The sequence below is a fragment of the Mustelus asterias genome, chromosome 25 (genome assembly GCF_964213995.1).
Source record: "Mustelus asterias chromosome 25, sMusAst1.hap1.1, whole genome shotgun sequence".
Taxonomy (NCBI): Eukaryota; Metazoa; Chordata; class Chondrichthyes; order Carcharhiniformes; family Triakidae; genus Mustelus; species Mustelus asterias.
The window spans coordinates 36,148,458-36,167,510 of NC_135825.1; the positions used below are offsets into that span (position 1 = coordinate 36,148,458).

The following is a 19,053-nucleotide window of genomic DNA, read 5'->3' on the forward strand; positions in this document are numbered from 1 at the left end:
AGGATTTTGACCCAGCAACAGTGAAGGAATGACAAGATATTTCCAACCCAGGATGGTGAGCGACTTGGAGGGGAACTTCCAGGTGGTGCTGTTCCCATGCATCAGCTGCCCTTGTACTTCTAGATGAAAGCGTTTGTGGGTTTGAGCCAGCAGGAGCAGAGAGGAGGAAGTCAGGAGAAGTGGTAGTTATTTGAACAGGACTGGAAGTTGATGGTGGTTTGTGGGCCAAGGCAGTAGACAAATCAGAGACCAAAAAAGCTTCCAATGCTCTTCATTGCAGCTCGGATATCAGTAACAAAATGGCATTACAAGTGAGCTTCAACTAATTTTCATAGACTACAGACAAGATTTCAACCATTTAAACACACATGCCATAATTAAAAGAAGCCATAACAAGGCATAAGAAAAACACATTAACATAATCCATTTGTCTTTGTCACTTTTTATTAAGCCTCATTTATGCAGAGATGCATCATATTTTATAGCTGACAACGACATTTGCTCTGCAGTGAAATTAAGCATGTTTTGTTTAGTTTTAATAAGTATGCCTCACGAATACTTCCTTGAAATACAACATTTTTGCATTTTCAACTGTGCATTGTCACATCTGCAACATGTAGATTTTGTCTCAATACATATGCTAAAATATTGTAAACTAGAATTTAGGTAATGTACGAAGCTCAAATGTTCACTGTTCCCTGCAATTGCAGTAAATTGTTTCCTTTTCCTGGAGAAGCGCTAGCTCAAAAAATTTGAAAATCTGTCCTTCTTTGCCGAAAGATTCTTTACAAATTAGTTAGAAATGTTCAAATGCTTCCATTCATCAGCTTTGTCCACATGATAAGCCTTGAACACTGCAGTAATCCTGAAATAGCTCTCCCATAAGCAGGTAAGATATATAACTATGGTTTGCAGTGATGCACTTTCTGTCTTTGTAAGGTCTTAAATATACTGCTAGGTTTTATTCACTACAAAGAAGCAACTGTTATGCAAAAGCTTGATCACATTGAATTACAAGTAAAGAAATATTGCTGTGACGGTTAAGAATGTAACAAAGATATTAAAATATTGAATGACATGAAAACCACAACAGTCAAAGTGCTTTTCCGAAGATTCTACAAGTAAGAAATGGGTTGTGAGTGATGGAAGTCGATTGAGGACAGTGGAATCATTGATGTTGAAATTATAGGATCATTGAACAGATGTTGAAACTCGTTTCTGCCCAATGTCACAAGACAAGGCACTTCCATGTTTCACTTATTTCCAACGGCCTGAAACCTTTCCCTTGCCACGAAGTCCCTTTGAGCTAAAGTTGGAAAATAATGACCAGTTATTCCAGTTTTTCTTCACTTAAAGTCACACAGAATTTGTAGCAGGTCATTTAGCTAAACTGGTCTATGGTGGTGCTTATGCTCCACAAGAGCCTCCTCTCACTCTACTTAATCTAATCGTAGCATCTTATCTTCCTAATCCGTGCCCCTTCATGCACTTATCCAACGCCCCCTTAAACATATCTTTGTTATTCATCTGGAGGTATTCAATTAAATTAAATCGCCCAGTAAGAGGTTCATGGAGTAGAAAGTAGGAGAATGAAAAATACCAAATGGGATGAAAATGAGGGAAAGTTAATAAGAAATCAATCTGGTTAGAGTATTCCGCTATGGATCATGGAAAAGACTCAGCATTTATAGAACAAATGAATGCATAGCCACAACATAATTAAATGAAGCAATCAGGATGAATGTCAATCAATTACGGCAAATTGGAAGATTATTTTGATGGATTTATATAAATTCAAGTCAACACAGTGGGGCTTGGGGTGCATCGTTTCTCCCCAGAACCATATAGTGATTTAAAGTTTAGTAAATTTCCTTTGGGTTTTTTTTATTTGTTGTCCCCTTTAAAGGAGTATCCCCCTCCTCCTCAATTTGTTTCACTTGTTAATTTGTTTACTTTTTGTACTCAGAAGAGTATGAACTCAAGTCATTTGGCATAATATGGAACTGCATGTACAAGCAAAGCAAATAAAAACTATCATGGATGCATAAACTGATGGGAATTGATCTTGTAATTTTGTGGAATAGTTCATTATTGGCTTAGCATTGTTAAATACTTACACCTTCTGATGGTCACTAACTCGATTTCGAAGTACATTAATCTGTAAGATAATTTTAAAAAACACATTTAGATTAATAGCACAAATAAGGGAGACACCTGGATGGATGAAATAGGCTGGATTTCATTGAATAGTGTCCTAGTTTCTGGAGCTTTCTGTGTTAAGGTTGACTCTCTCTAACATTGTTCTGAGTGGAAAGTACAGCATTGAAAATGAAATCTACATTATCCTCAATGGCAGTGTTTCCACTCGGTATATTTAAGAAGGAACTCCATTACTTAGCTCTGTCCCACTGTATTATCCTTCCTCTAGTTCATGATCATATTCAGTTCGTCTTTATCCATCTTAAAGTTTAAAATTTATTTATTAGTCACAAGTAAGGCTTACATTAACACTGCAATGAAGTTACTGTGAAATTCCCCTAGACGCCATCATTACATTTCATTTATGATAAATTTGAAAGATATCAGAGTAATAGATTTAACTCACCAGTCATGAATTACATATCCCCCAAACCATAAAGCTTTCTCCTTTGTGTCTCAACAACTTGCCTTAACTCCAGCATTCTCTGCTGGAGTTAAGGCAAGGGGGGGGGGGGGGAGGGGCGGGTGTGCGGGGGTGTGCAAGCAGAGAATGCTGGAGTTAAGGCAAGTTGTTGAGACACATGTTCGGGTCAATATACCTAACCAGCACATCTTTCAGAATGTGGGAGGAAACCAGAGTACCCAGAGGAAACCCACGCAGACATGGGGGGAATGTGCAAACTCCACACAGACAGTGACCCAAGCCAGGAATTGAACCCAGGTCCCTTGTGCTGTGAAGCAGCAGTGCTAACCACTGTGCCACCATGCCGCCCATAACTGTTGAATTTCCAATGATTGCAAGTCTTCCAATTTAGGATATCCTGATTGGTGTTTTCTTAGAAATCTGAGTCAGTGTTTAAAGTGACTGACATGAAGAACTACAAAGAACGTCTTAATAATATTAAGAAATATTACAAAATTTCCTCTATGGGCTCTATGAGTAGTGGATGAGGTGGAGGGCTGTTGTAGGCTGCAAAGAGACATAGATAGGATGCAAAGCTGGGCTGAAAAATGGCAAATGGAGTTTAACCCTGATAAATGTGAGGTGATTCATTTTGGTAGGACTAATTTAAATGTGGATTACAGGGTCAAAGGTAGGGTTCTGAAGACTGTGGAGGAACAGAGAGATCTTGGGGTTCATATCCACAAATCTCTAAAGGTTGCCACTCAAGTGGATAGAGCTGTGAAGAAGGCCTATAGTGTGTTAGCTTTTATTAACAGGGGGTTGGAGTTTAAGAGCCGTGGGGTTATGCTGCAACTGTACAGGACCTTGGTGAGACCGCATTTGGAATATTGTGTGCAGTTCTGGTCACCTCACTATAAGAAGGATGTGGAAGCGCTGGAAAGAGTGCAGAGGAGATTTACCAGGATGCTGCCTGGTTTGGAGGGTAGGTCTTATGAGGAAAGGTTGAGGGAGCTAGGGCTGTTCTCTCTGGAGCGGAGGAGGCTGAGGGGAGACTTAATAGAGGTTTATAAAATGATGAAGGGGATAGATAGAGTGAACGTTCAAAGACTATTTCCTCGGGTGGATGGAGCTATTACAAGGGGGCATAACTATAGGGTTCGTGGTGGGAGATACAGGAAGGATATCAGAGGTAGGTTCTTTACGCAGAGAGTGGTTGGGGTGTGGAATGGACTGCCTGCAGTGATAGTGGAGTCAGACACTTTAGGAACATTTAAGCAGTTATTGGATAGGCACATGGAGCACACCAGGATGATAGGGAGTGGAATAGCTTGATCTTGGTTTCAGATAAAGCTCGGCACAACATCGTGGGCCGAAGGGCCTGTTCTGTGCTGTACTGTTCTATGTTCTATGTTAATATTGCACCCATTTTGGTATTATCAAGTTATGCCCAAGTGTCCTCCCAACCTCACTGGAATAAAACTGAACTTAAACTGGGTATAAATCAGAGCAAACAACTGGAACCCAAGGGAAGCGTTAATTCACAGGATTTCTTCTTTAAGTATGAAAAATAGACTTGTATAACAAATTGATGAAATAATACATAATCTATTACATGGCAAATATCGGCTTCAGGTTTGTGAATCCAATGACCAATCATATCGCCTGTCCAAGAATGTAAGACAGCATTTATTAGAATTTGTATGCAGCATTGAAACATTAGATAGACTTGTCCTTTATGAAGATTCTTTACTTTGTTTTGTGGGGAGGGGGGTTGGGGGGGGGCGGGGGTGTGTGAAAGCAGAGAATGCTGGAGTTAAGGCAAGTTGTTGAGACACAAAGGAGAAAGCTTTATGGTTTGGGGGATATGTAATTCATGACTGGTGAGTGGAAAAGTGTTCCACGCCTTGTATTAAATCTATTACTCTGATATCTTTCAAATTTATCATAAATGAAATGTAATGATGGCTATATGCAGCTGGTAAAATTAATTGTCAGGATTCTAACTAGCAAAAATAGTCACATTTCTACACACCTCGTATTTTTGTTGTTTCATTTTGTCCTGGAGGTCAAATTTTTCTGCTTCCAATTGGTACAGCCACTTCCATAGCTCCTTGCCTTTTTCCCTGATCACACAGTAAGATAGACTTCTGTTAAATGCCTGAAATATTGTTCTATATTTCGTCAAAGTCCTTTATAAAAATATGTCCAAGTTATGAATGACATAGATGCTGAGAGTTTGGGCGAGAATCTTTGGCCTCCCAGTTGCGTGTCTCTTGGTGATGGAAGATGGCATGTCATTTGCTGGTGGCAGGATTCTCTGGTCCAACCGCTCTGTCAATGGGATTTCCTCTTGAAGGCATCCCACGCCATTAGGAAATCCATGGGTGGAGGTGCATTGTCGCAGGGCCAGAGAATCCCGCTAACGTGAACGGCTGGAGAATTCTGGCCGTTGTTTCCCCTTGTGAGAATCCAGAACCAGAAGGCATAATCTCTGAGTAAGGGCGTTGCCCATTTCATACAGAGATCTGGAGGAATTTCTTCTCTCCAAGTGTAGGGAATCTATGGAATTCTTTACCACAGAGAGCTGTTGAGGCTGGGTTGTTAAGAATGTTCAAGGCTCAGATAGGTACACTTTTAATCAGTAAGGGAATCAAGGATAATGGGATAAGGCAGGAAAGTGGAGTTGAGAATTAGATCAGATCAGCCACGATCTCATTGAATGGTGGAGTAGACTCAATGGGCCAAATAGCCAACTTCTGCTCCTGTGTTTTATGGTCTTATGGTCTTATGGACATGAAAAGCAGATGAATTTAAAGCCACACAAATGTAGTTATAAATTTTTTTTTCGAATGTCATGGACTTAAAATTTTAGGATTTCCACTGTTTGCCCATTGCAATTCTGATGGGACAGTGGAGAATTCACCAACAAAATACGATGAGTAGTTGAAAAACCAAAGGGTGGACAGTTTTATTTTTCAATCAAGGATGGCATTGATGCAGTCTCAGGAAATGGATGTGAAACAAATAAACAACAAAATATGTTTATCCTCACTTCAGTTCCTCCTCATTCAGATCGTCGATGTTTAGAGCTTTGCGTCTATCCGCCAGGATCTTCTTCTTCTTTTCCCTCTCAGTCTGTTTCTTCCCACCTCTACGACTGTCAGTCTGATGGAAATGAAGTGATTAGCTTGATACCACCGCATAATTAATTGCTGTATTTGAATCAAATTGGAATTTAACCAGTGAAATTAAATCCTGCTCTTCTTTTCTTAAAAGATCCGGATTGTTTGCAACCCAGTTCCAGAAATGGAATGCTCTCAGTTAGAAAACACATGCTTTCTCAGTGGTTCCATTTCGAAAAGTATCCAAGTACAAAGAACAAAGAACAAAGAAAATTACAGCACAGGAACAGGCCCTTCAGCCCTCCAAGCCTGCACCGACCATGCTGCCCGACTTAATTAAAACCCCCTACCCTTCCGGGGACCATATCCCTCTATTCCCATCCTATTCATGTACTTGTCAAGACGCCCCTTAAAAGCCACTACCATATCTGCTTCCACTACCTCTCCCGACAACGAGTTCCAGGCACCCACTACTCTCTGTGTAAAAAATATGCCTTGTACATCTCCTTTAAACCTTGCCCCTTGCACCTTAAATCTATGCCCCCTAGTAATTGACTCTTTCACCCTGGGAAAAAGCTTCTGACTATCCACTCTGTCCATGCCTCTCATAATCTTGTAGACTTCTATCAGATCTCCCCTCAACCTCCTTTGTTCCAGTGGGAACAAACCAAGTTTCTCCAACCTCTCCTCATAGCTAGTGCCCTCCATATCAGGCAACAACCTGTAGAGTAGAGCCGAACAATATAGGTCAAGAAAGTTCCTCAAGAAAGTGAAAGGTTTGATGCCTGGTATGTGCTGACTTAACTGATCTAAAGAGACAGGACTCTATGAATTGGTGTGAGATTGGTTGTCTACAATTCAATTTGCCTATCAGAGTTCCTATCATGTGTAGACATCTGCATAGATGATGATTGGACTTGCTTGGCATAAACCCTTTGGTCAACAAAAACCTACTTGACTACCAGAGGCCTTTTAAAAAGTAACAATCCCAATGACAAATGATTGTTTTTGGGGATAAAGGATTAGGAGTGAAGATTTTAGTATACAATAGTTACGTGTTTGTAATAGATCTGAAGAGTGTACCAGTAGCTAAATGTTTAAACAGATTACTTAAAATAAATCACTAATAAATTCAGCACATACTTAGAATCTATCAATAGAATCTATTCCACAAAACCTTCACAATCAAAATATTGGGTGGTATTTTACGGCCTCACTCATCCTCAAACCATAAAATACCACCCAAGGTCAATGGACTTCCCATTGTCTGCCCTTTGCCTGCTCTGATTCCTGTGGCGGGCGGGGTAGTAAAATTCCAACATTCATCTTCTCCCAAAATTGATATTTCCTAGAGTGTTAAAAAAAATTCATTGACAAATCTCTGATTTTAGGTTTTCATTTGGTGGTAGTACTGAGGAAAATAATATTTTGCTTGTGAAGGGATGGTTTTGTTGAGTAGAATCTACTTAAGCATTTGTACAGGATATGTTGAGTTTATCTCTGATTTACACTCAGTTGTCTGTTTAAATAGTTAACTACTGGTACACTCTTTGAAACTATTACAAAAACATACATATTGTTTGATAAAATCTTCACTCCTAATCCTTTATCCTCCAAAACAATAGCTTTCCATTATAATTCCATTATACTTGTCTCTGGTCTTTCTTGGAAATCACTTATCAACTGGGCCAAGAGCAATATTGGCATTAACTATATAAAACTAGTCTACTGTTTACTAGATTGCTCAATTACTAACAATATAACTTAAACTTATGCAAAATTAATCAAAGTAATTATGTTTATGAAATCCTTAATCAGAGTCACGGTGCTCGATTAAAAATATGGAAATTAAATCCTATTTAAAGGATTCGTATTTATTAATTCAACATTACAGAACAATGGCAAAATACTGAATGTATAATGTACCAACCCTCACATAATCAGATAAGAGCATTTGATGAATAGACAATTATGCCCTTCAAAACTGTGTACAGTTTTGGTCTCCTTACTTGAGAAAGGATATACTGGCACTGGACGGGGTGCAGAGGAGATTCATTAGGTTGATTCTGGAGTTGAGAGAGTTGGCTTATGAGGAGAGACCGAGTAGACCGGGACTATACTCATTGGAATTCAGAAGAATGACAGGGGATCTTATGGAAACATATAAAATTATGAAGAGAATAGATAAGATAGAAGCAGGGAGGTTGTTTCCATTAGTGGATGAAACCAGAACTAGGAGGCATAGCCTCAAAATAAGGGGGAGCAAATTTAGGACTGAGTTGAGGAGGAACTTCTTCATGCAAAGGGTTGTGAATCTGTGGAATTCCAGTGAAGCAGTTGAGGCTACCCCATTGAATGTTTTTAAGGCAAAGATAGATTTTTGAACAGTAAAGGAATTAAGGGTTATGGTGAAAGGGCAGGTTAAGTGGAGCTGAGTCCACAAAAAGATCAGCCATAATCTTATTGAATGGCAGAACACGCTGGAGGGACCAGGTGGGCTGCTCCTGCTCCTAGTTATTATGTTCTTAGGTTCTAAATCATGCTCTTATCAAAAGCATACTGAAGCTCACACTTGTTGACATCCCTATGTGTATTCTTTAGTCAGCTGTTAAATAATGATACTTTACCTAATACATCTCACCTTGTATCCAAAATTGACTTAACTTTGTAGTATAAACAAACACATACTTTCAGGTTGGTGTTATGCAAAACTGTACAAGAAGTTCAGGAAGCTACATCAAGCATAAATATTAGATAGTGTTTGGCAGATTAACTAAATAATTCCAGAGAATAATAGGTTCCTGCCGTGAATGGGTTGTATTCTCCATATCATTATTTGAGCTAATTTCCAACATCTGCATCTTCCAATGTTAGTAATCCTTCATGAATAAGTTTCCAATAAAGTTTGCTGGTAGAAGAATTAGTTCTCATTGTTAACTTTTGCACAAATCCTCAATGTATTTGCTTGTTCAAGTGACTCACTTCCCTTCCCAGATTATTGTTTTTAATTTTTACTGTAAGACCTTAAGGCAGGGATCAAATATTACCCTTGGTTATAGTATAATTGAGGTATCATACAGCATATGTCTACATGAGCCATTAACAGGAGGTAATATCGGAGGTCTTGCTTTATCAACTCCTCTCAGGGTATGCCATTTGCATCCTCGGCATCATGGTGGCACAGTGGTTTGCCTCACAGTGCCAGAGACCTGGGTTAAATTTTAGCCTTGGGTGATTGTCTGTGGTGTTTACACATTCTCCCCGTGAGTTTCCTCCAGGCGCTCCAGCTTCATCCCACAGTCCCAAGATATGCAGGTTAGGTTGATTTCCCATGCTAAATTACCCCTTAGTATCCGAAGATATATAGGCTAGCGGGGTAAATACATGGGGTTATGGGGTAGGCCTGGGTAAGAGTTGGTGCAGACTTGATGGGCCGAATGACCTCCTTCTGCACTCTAGGGATTCTATCCTTTACATTTGTCTGGGATCGATGAAGAATGTGCTGGATTCATACTGTTGCTCCTCCCCCAATCCCACTGATCTTCATTTCAGTGCTCAATGAAGGGTGACAGATCTCAAAGCTCTGTGATGAAGCCCAACTGTGTAAATGGTTGGGGTCTCTCACTAGTACTATTGAGAATGGAGTAATAGTACCCGACTGAGTATCTGCTCAAAGTGCAGATAAACTGAATGCCTCTATCATTGTGTCAGAGGACAGATTCTGACTAAGTTATGGACCAATCTGGCCATTGAAGTGAAACATTGAAGTGAAATCCTCTTGCAGGATGTGGGAGATCAGGGAGACCACCAGTATCCCTGACGACAGCACCTGCAAAAGATGCATCCAGCTGCAGCTGCTAGCAAAGCGTGTTAGGGAACTGGAGCAGGAGCTTGATGACCTCCATCTAATTCGGGAGAATGAGAAGTATATAGACAGTAGCTTCAGGGAGGAAGTTACACCCAAGCAGCAGAGCACAGGAAATTGGGTTACTGTAAGGAGAGGAAATGGCAATGTGAAAGGACAGGCAGAGCAGCGTTCCCCTGTGGCCATACCCCTCCACAACAGGTATACTAAATTGGATACTGTTGTGGGAGATGCTTTACCTGGGACAGGCTGCGACAGCTGGAACTCTGATACTGAGTCTGGTTCTACAGCGCAAAAGGGTGGGAGGAAGAAGAGGAGAGCAGTAGTACAAAGAACAAACAAACAAAGAACAAAGAACAGTGCAGCACAGGAAACAGGCCCTTCGGCCCTCCAAGCCTGTGCCACTCCTTGGTCCAACTAGATCAATCGTTTGTATCCTTCCATTCCCAGGCTGCTCATGTGACTATCCAGGTAAGTCTTAAACAATGTCAGCGTGTCTGCCTCCACCACCCTACTTGGCAGCGCATTCCAGACCCCCACTACCCTCTGTGTAAAAAACATCCCTCTAATATCTGAGTTATACTTCACCCCTCTCACCTTGAGCCCGTGACCCCTCGTGATCGTCACTTCTGATAGTGATAGGGGACTCAATGGTTAGAGGTACGGACAGGAGGTTCTGTGGTCGGGACAGAGACTCCAGCATGGTTTGTTGCCTCCCGGGTGCCAAGGTCAGCGATGTCTCTGATCGCCTGCACAGCGTTCTAAAGTGGGAAGGTGATCAGCCAGATGTCGTGGTACACATCGGTACCAATGACGTAGGAAGGAAGTGTGAGGAGGTCCTGAAGAGTGAGTATAGAGAGCTTGGAAGGAAGTTAAAAAGCAGGACCCCGAGGGTAGTAATCTCAGGATTGCTACCTGTACCACATGCCAATGAGGGTAGGAGTAGGATGCTTGGGCAGATGAACACGTTGCTGAGAAACTGGAGTAGGGGGCAGGGTTTCCAATTCATGGATCATTGGGACCTCTTCTAGGGCAGGTGGGACCTGTACAAGAGAGACAGGTTACACCGAAACTACAAGTTGACCAATATACTTGCAGGGAGGTTTGCTAGTGTTATTGGGGAGCGTTTAAAATAGATTTGCAGGGGGATGGGAACCAGAGTGCCAGAGCAGATAGTGGAGCAGGGGTGAAAAGACAGGTTAGTTCAAGCAAAATCACAAATGGAAGGGTTGAGTGTGGTGGAAATAATCTTTTGAGGTGTGTCTATTTCAATGCCAGGAGTATTGTGGGGAAGGCAGATGAGCTGAAGGCGTGGATAGACACATGGAAATATGACATTGTAGCCATTAGTGAAACTTGGCTACAGGAGGGGCAGGACTGGCAGCTCAATGTTCCAGGGTTCCAATGTTTCAGGCGGGATAGAGGCAGAGGGATAAAAGGTGGGGGGGGGGGGGTGGCATTGTTGGTCAGGGAAAATGTTACAGCGGTACTCAGGCAGGATAGACTAGGGAGCTTGTCTACAGAGGCCCTATGGGTGGAGTTGAGAAACAGGAAAGGTATAACCACATTAATGTGGTTGTATTATAGACCACCCAATTGTCAACGAGAATTGGAGGAGCAAATCAGCGGAGAGATAGCTGACAACTGCAAGAAACACAAAGTTGTGATAGTAGGGGATTTTAATTTTCCACATATAGATTGGGACTTGCATACTGTTAAAGGTTTAGACGGGGTAGAGTTTGTAAAATGTGTTCAGGAGAATTTTCTACATCAGTATATAGAGGTGCCAACTAGAGAGGATGTGATATTGGATCTCCTATTGGGAAATGAGTTAGGACAGGTGATGGATGTGAGTGTGAGGGAACACTTTGGATCCAGTGATCATAATGCCATTAGTTTCAACCTGATCGTGGATAAGGATAGATCTGGTCCTCGGGTTGAAGTTCTGAACTGGAAAAAGGCCAAATTTGATGAAATGAGAAGGGATCTGGGAAGTGTGAATTGGCACAGGCTGTTCTCTGGTAAGGATGTAAATGGAAAGTGGGAGGCCTTCAAAGGATAAATTTTGAGAGTGCAGAGTTTGTATGTTCCTGTCAGGATTAAAGGCAAAGTAAATAGGAATAAGGAACCTTGGTTCTCGAGGGAGATTGTAACACTAATTAAGAGGAAGAGAGAGTTCTATGACATGTACAGGCAGCAAGGAGCAGATCAGATGCTCGAGGAGTATAAAAAGTGCAAGAAGCTACTTAAGAGGGAAATCAGGAGGGCTAAAAGAAGACATGAGGTTGCTTTGGCAGACAGAGTGAAGGAAAATCCAAAGAGCTTCTACAGGTATGTTAGGGGCAAAAGGATAGTGAGGGATAAAATTGGTCCTCTTGAAGACCAGAGTGGTAGACTGTGTATGGAACCAAAAGAGATGGGGGAGATCCTAAATGGTTTTTTTGCATCCGTATTTACTGAGGAAACGGGCATGGAGTCTACGGAAATAGGGCAAACAGGTAGGGAGGTCATGGAACCTTTACAGATTAAAGGGGAGGAGGTGCTCGCTGTCTTGAGGCAAATCAAAGTGGATAAATCCCCAGGACCGGACAGGGTATTCCCACGGACCTTGAGGGAAGCTCATGTTGAACTTGCAGGGGCCCTGGCAGACATATTTAAAATGTCAGTATTCACGGGGGAGGTGCCGGATGATTGGAAGGTGGCTCATGTTGTTCCATTGTTTAAAAAAGGTTCCAAAAGAAATCCGGGAAATTATAGGCCAGTAAGTTTGACGTCGGTGGTGGGCAAGTTATTGGAAGGTGTGATAAGGAATAGGATCTACAAATATTTGGATAGACAGGAACTTATTAGGGAGAGTTAACATGGCTTTGTGCGTGGTAGGTCATGTTTGACCAATCTATTAGAGTTTTTCGAGGAGGTTACCAGGAAAGTGGATGAAGGGAAGGCGGTGGATGTTGTCTACCTGGATTTTAGCAAGGCCTTTGACAAGGTCGCTCGACAAGGTTCCCCATGGGAGGTTAGTTAGGAAGGTTCAGTCGCTAGGTATACATGGGGAGGTAGTAAATTGGATAAGACACTGGCTCAATGGAAGAAGCATAAGAGTGGTTGTGGAGGATTGCTTCTCTGAGTGGAGGCCTGTGACTAGTGATGTGCCGCAGGGATCGTTGTTGGTCCATTGTTGTTTGTCACCTATATCAATGATCTGGATGATAATGTGGTAAATTGGATCAGCAAGTTTGCAAAGATTGGAGGTGTAGTGGACAGTGAGGAAGGTTTTCAAAGCTTGCAGAGGGATTTGGACCAGCTAGAAAAATGGGCTGAAAAATGGCAAATGGAATTTAACGCAGACAAGTGTGAGATATTGCACTTTGGAAGGACAAACCAAAGAAGGACATACAGGGTAAATGGTAGGACTCTGAAGAGTGCTGTTGAACAGAGGGATCTGGGAATACAGGTACAGAATTCCCTAAAAGTGATGTCACAGGTGGATAGGGTTGTAAAGAGTGCCTTTGGTACATTGGCCTTTATAAATCGGAGTATCGAGTCTAAAAGTTGGAGTGTTATGGTAAGGTTATATAGGGCATTGGTGAGGCTGAATTTAGAGTATTGTGTGCAGTTTTGGTCACCTAGTTACAGGAAGGATGTAAATAAGGTTGAAAGAGTGCAGAGAAGGTTCACAAGGATGTTGCCGGGATTTGAGAAGATGAGTTACAGAGACAGATTGAATAGGTTGGGACTTTATTCCATGAAGTGTAGAAGAATGAGGGGAGATTTGATCGAGGTGTACAAAATTTTGATGGGTATAGATAGAGTGAATGCAAGCAGGCTTTTTCCATTGAGGCTAGGGGAGAAAAAAACCAGAGGGCATGGGTTAAGGGTGAAAGGAGAAAAGTTTAAAGGGAATATTAGGGGGGGCTTCTTCACGCAGAGAGTGATGGGAGTGTGGAATGAGCTACCGGATAAAGTGGTAAATGCTTTTAACATTTAACATTTTAACATTTAAGAAAAACTTGGACGGGCTCATGGATGAGAGGGGTGTGGAGGGATATGGTCCAAGTGCAGGTCAGTGGGACTAGGCAAAAAATGGTTCGGCACAGACAAGAAGGGCCAAAAGGCCTGTTTCTGAGCTGTAATTTTCTATGGTTCTATGGCTCTAATAGCAAAATCTCCCATTCAGTGCCACTGCGTTTTGAAAATTTGAACTATCAGCTTCATAAAATTATTAAAAATAGGAGCAGAGCATTCAGCCCCTTGATGCCTGTTCCACCATTAAATCACCCAGCATCCACTGCTGTCTGTGGAAGAGAATTCCAAAGATTGGCAACTCCCTGAGAGAAAGGATTCCCCCTTATCTCCATCTTAAATAGGAGATCCCTTATTTTTAAAGCTTTTGATTTCCACATGAGGGGAACATCCTTTCAGCATCTACCCTGTCAAGTCCCCTAAGATTCATATATGTTTCCATAAGTGTATCTCTAATTCTTCTAAATTCCAAAGGATAAAGCCCCTTCCTGTCCAACTGTCCCTCATAAGGAAACCCCTTTCATCCCAGGAATCAGCCCAGTGAACGTGCTTTGCACTACTTCCAATGCAAGTATATCCCTTCTTAAGCAAGAAGATCAAAACTGTACACAGTGCTCTCGGTAGAGTCTCACCAATATTTTATACAGTTGTAGCAAGATGCAAAAGTCTGAGGACACGTACCAACCGACTCAAGAACAGCTTCTTCACTGCTGCCATCAGACTTTCGAATGGACCTACCTCGCATTAAATTGATTTTTCTCTACACCTTAACTATGACTGTAACACTACATTCTGCACTCTCTCCTTTCCTTCTCTATGAACGGTATGCTTTGGCTGTATAGCGCGCAAGAAACAATACTTTTCACTGTTTACTTGTGTTAATACATGTGTTAATAATAAATCAAATCAAATCAAATCAAGGCCTATACACCTTATACTCCAACCCTCTTGCAATAAAGGCAAATATTTCATTTGCCTTCCTAAATACTTGTTGTACCTGCATGTTAAATGTTTGCCAATGATGCACTAGGACACTTTCATTCCTTTGTACCATAGCATTCTGCAGTCTCTCTCAATTTAAATAATATTCTGCTTTTACATTCTTCTGCCAAAGTTGACATCCTCACATTTTCCCACGTGGTACTTCATTTGCCAAACTTTTGCCCATGCACTTAATGTGTTTATATCCATTTATATCCCAGACTACCTTTACAAATTTTATTCATCTGATCCATATGAAGATTAAAATTGCCTACAATTGCGGCAATACCTTTCCTCAAGCCCATATTATTACTTGATTTATACACTGTCCTTCAGTTTAGCTACTATTAGTGGACTTATAAACTACTCCCACCAGCAACCTCTTTCCTTTGCTACTTACTGATCTCCGAAACTGATTCTACGGCCGGATGTCTACCACCTTCCCCACCACAGAATAGGAGCAGGCGAGGGTTCGACAAAAGAAATCTCTGTTGCCTCAGGTGGGAATTTCCAGTCTCGCCCTAGCGAGGCCGTAAAATCCCGCCCTACATCTCGATCTTCTGAGCCAAGGTCATTTCTCGCTACTGTACTGTTCACATTCCTTATGACCATTTCAATACTTCGTTCCCAGCATTGGTCACCTTGCAATCAAAACACTGTAATGGCTATCATATCATACCAATTTATTTTTATTTGTTTTTCAATTTGTTCATCTTGTTATGAATGCTGCATGCGCTCAGATGAAGAGCCTTTAATTCTATCTTTTACCACTTTTCCCAACTCTGACCTTGCTGGTGTACTATTATGGTTGTATGATCTGTCCATTCCGGCCACACTTTGGTTATCATTACTTGCATTTCTACCCTGCTCTTCAAATTTATATGTCTCTCTTCATGTGAACCCTACCCTCACTTTTTAGTTGAATGCATCTCTGCAACCCTCGTTAAAAGATTTGGCAGGAAATTGGTTCCTTTGAAGTTCAGGTGACGCTGTCCCATTGGCATAGTTCCCTCTTTCCCTGGTACTGATGCCAGTGAGTCATGAATCAAAACAAAATTTCTTCCACACACCTTTTGAGCCATGCATTTACTTTATACCTGTGGCACAATGAATAGCACTCTTGCCTCTGAGCCAGAAGCTCTGGGTTTGAGTCCCATCCCAGGACTTGATGGCTAAGGAAGGTGCATTCATAATGCGGTCAAACAGGTTGAGCGTGTCAACCTGTTAATCCTTCAAAACACACCCATGGCTGCCGGTAAGAGCTGGAAAGACTCCTGGTCTGCCACACTTGATGTAGAGTAGCGCTACTCAAGCTATAAACCCTTGGCGACAAACTAGCCACCTGATCTGGGAATTACTAGCTATGGAAACAAATGAAAGTCTACCTTCGTGCATCACTAGGTATGGGAAGAGAATTGCAATTGACCTTATTTGCCCAACTCAATTTGTATGTGACTCACGCAGTAATTCTAAAACCATTACCTTTGTGGTTCTGCTTTTTAATTTAGCCTTAGCTGCTCAAACAACCATAAATTATTCTGGATCAGTTTTAAAGTGAAACATCTCACAACTGTGTTTTTAAGTTACAAAAGAAATATTCCATGCTCATGTAAGACTTACCCAGAGATAATTTAAATTATGCATGGTACGTGTAGATGACCTTTAAAACACCAATATCTATCCAATGAGGAAGATTTAATGATTACCTTTTGCATGTAGCCTCCAAAGTGCAAGGACATATTTGACATAGTCTTTTTCTTTTTTGCATCTTCCTCTGCTCTCTTTCTTGATTCTTCCTCTTCTTTTCTGGCTCTTTCCTCCTAACACAATTTTGGTAGAGATATTAGTTCCTTCTGCAGCTATTAAAAGGTGTAATGAAGATGTTTCTAAGGTCATGACTTACAGCAATCCTTGATTGACGTTCCTTCTCTTTCTCAGCTCGAATCCTTTGCTGTTCCGCGCGTTCTGCTCTACGATTTTCCTGCCGTGAAGAAATGTTGACTTTTATCAGAAAACTGAGAGCATAGAATCATTGGGCAGATTTTCCAGTCCCGGCTACAGCCAGGATTTCCCAGTCCCACCTGCAGCCAGGATTCCCTAGTCCCGCCTGAAGCCAGGATTTCCCAGTCCTACCTGCAGCCGGGATTTCCCAGTCCTACCTGCAGCCGGGATTTCCCAGTCCCGCCTTGATGCACATCAATTGGACACAAGGCTCAAAGCTTCAGTAAAAGAAGGCTTTTATTAACTAACAACGAAGCTATCAGAACTTTAACACACTATCCCAGACTGAAGGGGTCCCGTCCAAGCAGGGAGTCTTATACCTCTCCCAGGAGGCGGAGCCCGACTGGGATGTGCCACAACAGTAACAAACACAGGTGTAACAATCCCACCCGAACCCAACAGCAACATTAGTACAATCCCACAGTAAACTATATACATTCCTGTAGTACTGGCCAGCCCTGGCTCAGTACTATCCAGTGGGAACCAACGATGGTTCACCACATTCACCCCTCCTTTGAGAACAAAGGCCGGCGGGGTACGAAAACAGACTAAAATGTCAGCAGATTATAAGTTCAGATGGTCTGGAGGACCGCACCGTCGTTGTGACCTCCTCAATACCGGCGGTGACACCGGAGTAGGCACTTGCGGTGGCGTTCTCCCCAAAACGGCGTCCAGCTGTTCTTCCACGGACTCACAGCCGGTTGACCCTGATGAGACAGTAGTGCAGGGGATCCTGACACGTCCTGCGGTGGCGACCATCTTCGGGGCTCAGGCAAGCTGTGCATTGGAGTAAAACTGTTAAGCAATGGTCCCGATGCTGCCCGTGCCATGTCCGGGGAAGAAATGAGAGAAAATGGATTCATCACTGGGGGTATGGGAGCGACAGGAGTTGCTACGTCCCCTGCAGGCGCCAGGTCTCGGATCGAGACTGTGTCCTCTCGCCCGTCAGGATATGCCACATAGGCATACTGAGGGTTGGCGTGGAGGAGGTGGACCTGTTCGACCAAGGGGTCGGACTTGCGGGCCCTAACATGTCGCCGCAGGAGGACGGGTCCTGGGTACGTCAACCAGGCTGGTAAAGATATCCCCGAGGAAGACTTCCGAGGGAATGAGAACATCCTCTCGTGGGGAGTAGCATTGGTTGCCGTACACAGGAGGGAGCGAATAGAGTGAAGCGCATCAGGGAGGACCTCCTGCCAACGGGAGACTGGAAGACCTTTGGATTTCAATGCCAATAGGACAGCCTTCCAGACTGTAGCATTCTCTCGTTCCACCTGTCCATTACCCCTAGGGTTGTAACTCGTGGTCCTACTAGAGGCAATCCCGTATGAAGGCAGGAATTGCCTCATGTCATCGCTCATGAACGACGAGCTCCTGTCGCTATGGATATAGCTGGGGTACCCGAACAGGGTAAAAAGATCACGGAATGCCTTGATCACCGTGGCAGCTGATGTGTCCGAGCAGGGGACAACAAACGGGAACCGGGAGTACTCATCGATTATGTTCAGAAAGTACACGTTCCGATCTGTTGAGGGAAGGGGGCCCTTAAAATCAACACTCAGCCTCTCGAAGGGGCGAGTGGCCTTGACCAAATGTGCCCAGTCAGGTCGGTAAAAGTGCGGTTTGCATTCCGCGCAAATCCGACAGCTCCTTGTTACCGACCTGACGTCCTCCACCGAGTAAGGCAGATTGCGGGCTTTGACAAAGTGGTAGAGCCGAGTGACCTCAGGATGGCACAGATCATTATGGAGGGCGTTCAAGCGATCCTCCTGAATACTAGCGCATGTTCCGCGCGAGAGGGCATCCGAGGGCTCATTGAGTTTCCCTGGACGATACATGATATCGTAGTTATAGGTGGAGAGTTCAATTCTCCACCGCAAGATCTTGTCATTCTTGATCTTGCCCCTCTGCATGTTGTTGAACATGAACGCCACGGACCGCTGGTCCGTGATCAGGGTGAACCGCTTTCCCGCCAGGTAATGGCGCCAGTGTCTGACGGCCTCCACAATGGCCTGGGCCTCCTTCTCCACCGCTGAATGCCGAATTTCGGGGCCTTGGAGGATGCGGGAAAAAAAGGCGACGGGCCTGCCCGCCTGGTTAAGTGTGGCGGCCAGGGCGAAATCAGATGCATCGCTTTCCACCTGAAAAGGGATGGATTCGTCTACCGCGTGCATCGTGGCTTTCGCGATGTCGTGTTTCAATTCCTTGAAGGCCAATTGGGCCTCTGACGTTAGTGGAAAGGACATGGACTTAATAAGCGGATGGGCTTTGTCCGCGTAGTTGGGGACCCACTGCGCATAATAGGAGAAGAAGCCTAGGCATCTTCTCAGTGCTTTTGCGCTAGCGGGCAAGGGAAGTTCAGCAAGGGGGCGCATACGGTCTGGATCAGGGCCAATGACCCCGTTTTCCACCACGTATCCCAGGATGGCTAACCGGCGCGTACGGAATACACACTT

General features: G+C 43.1%; 1 protein-coding gene across 1 annotated transcript in view; it reads right to left on the minus strand.

Moving 5' to 3' along the window:
* Positions 1-435: 435 nt before the first annotated feature.
* The window catches only part of tnnt2a (troponin T type 2a (cardiac)), a 49,496-nt gene continuing 30,878 nt past the window's right edge, over positions 436-19,053 (minus strand). Inside the window, exons 8-13 of the mRNA XM_078197954.1 lie at positions 16,500-16,577; positions 16,303-16,416; positions 5,658-5,770; positions 4,638-4,728; positions 2,118-2,158; positions 436-1,306 (exon numbers count right to left, since the gene is read on the minus strand). Coding sequence (XP_078054080.1) covers positions 1,258-1,306; positions 2,118-2,158; positions 4,638-4,728; positions 5,658-5,770; positions 16,303-16,416; positions 16,500-16,577 — 486 coding nt within the window. The 3' untranslated portion in view covers positions 436-1,257. The remainder of the gene's footprint in view (positions 1,307-2,117; positions 2,159-4,637; positions 4,729-5,657; positions 5,771-16,302; positions 16,417-16,499; positions 16,578-19,053) is intronic.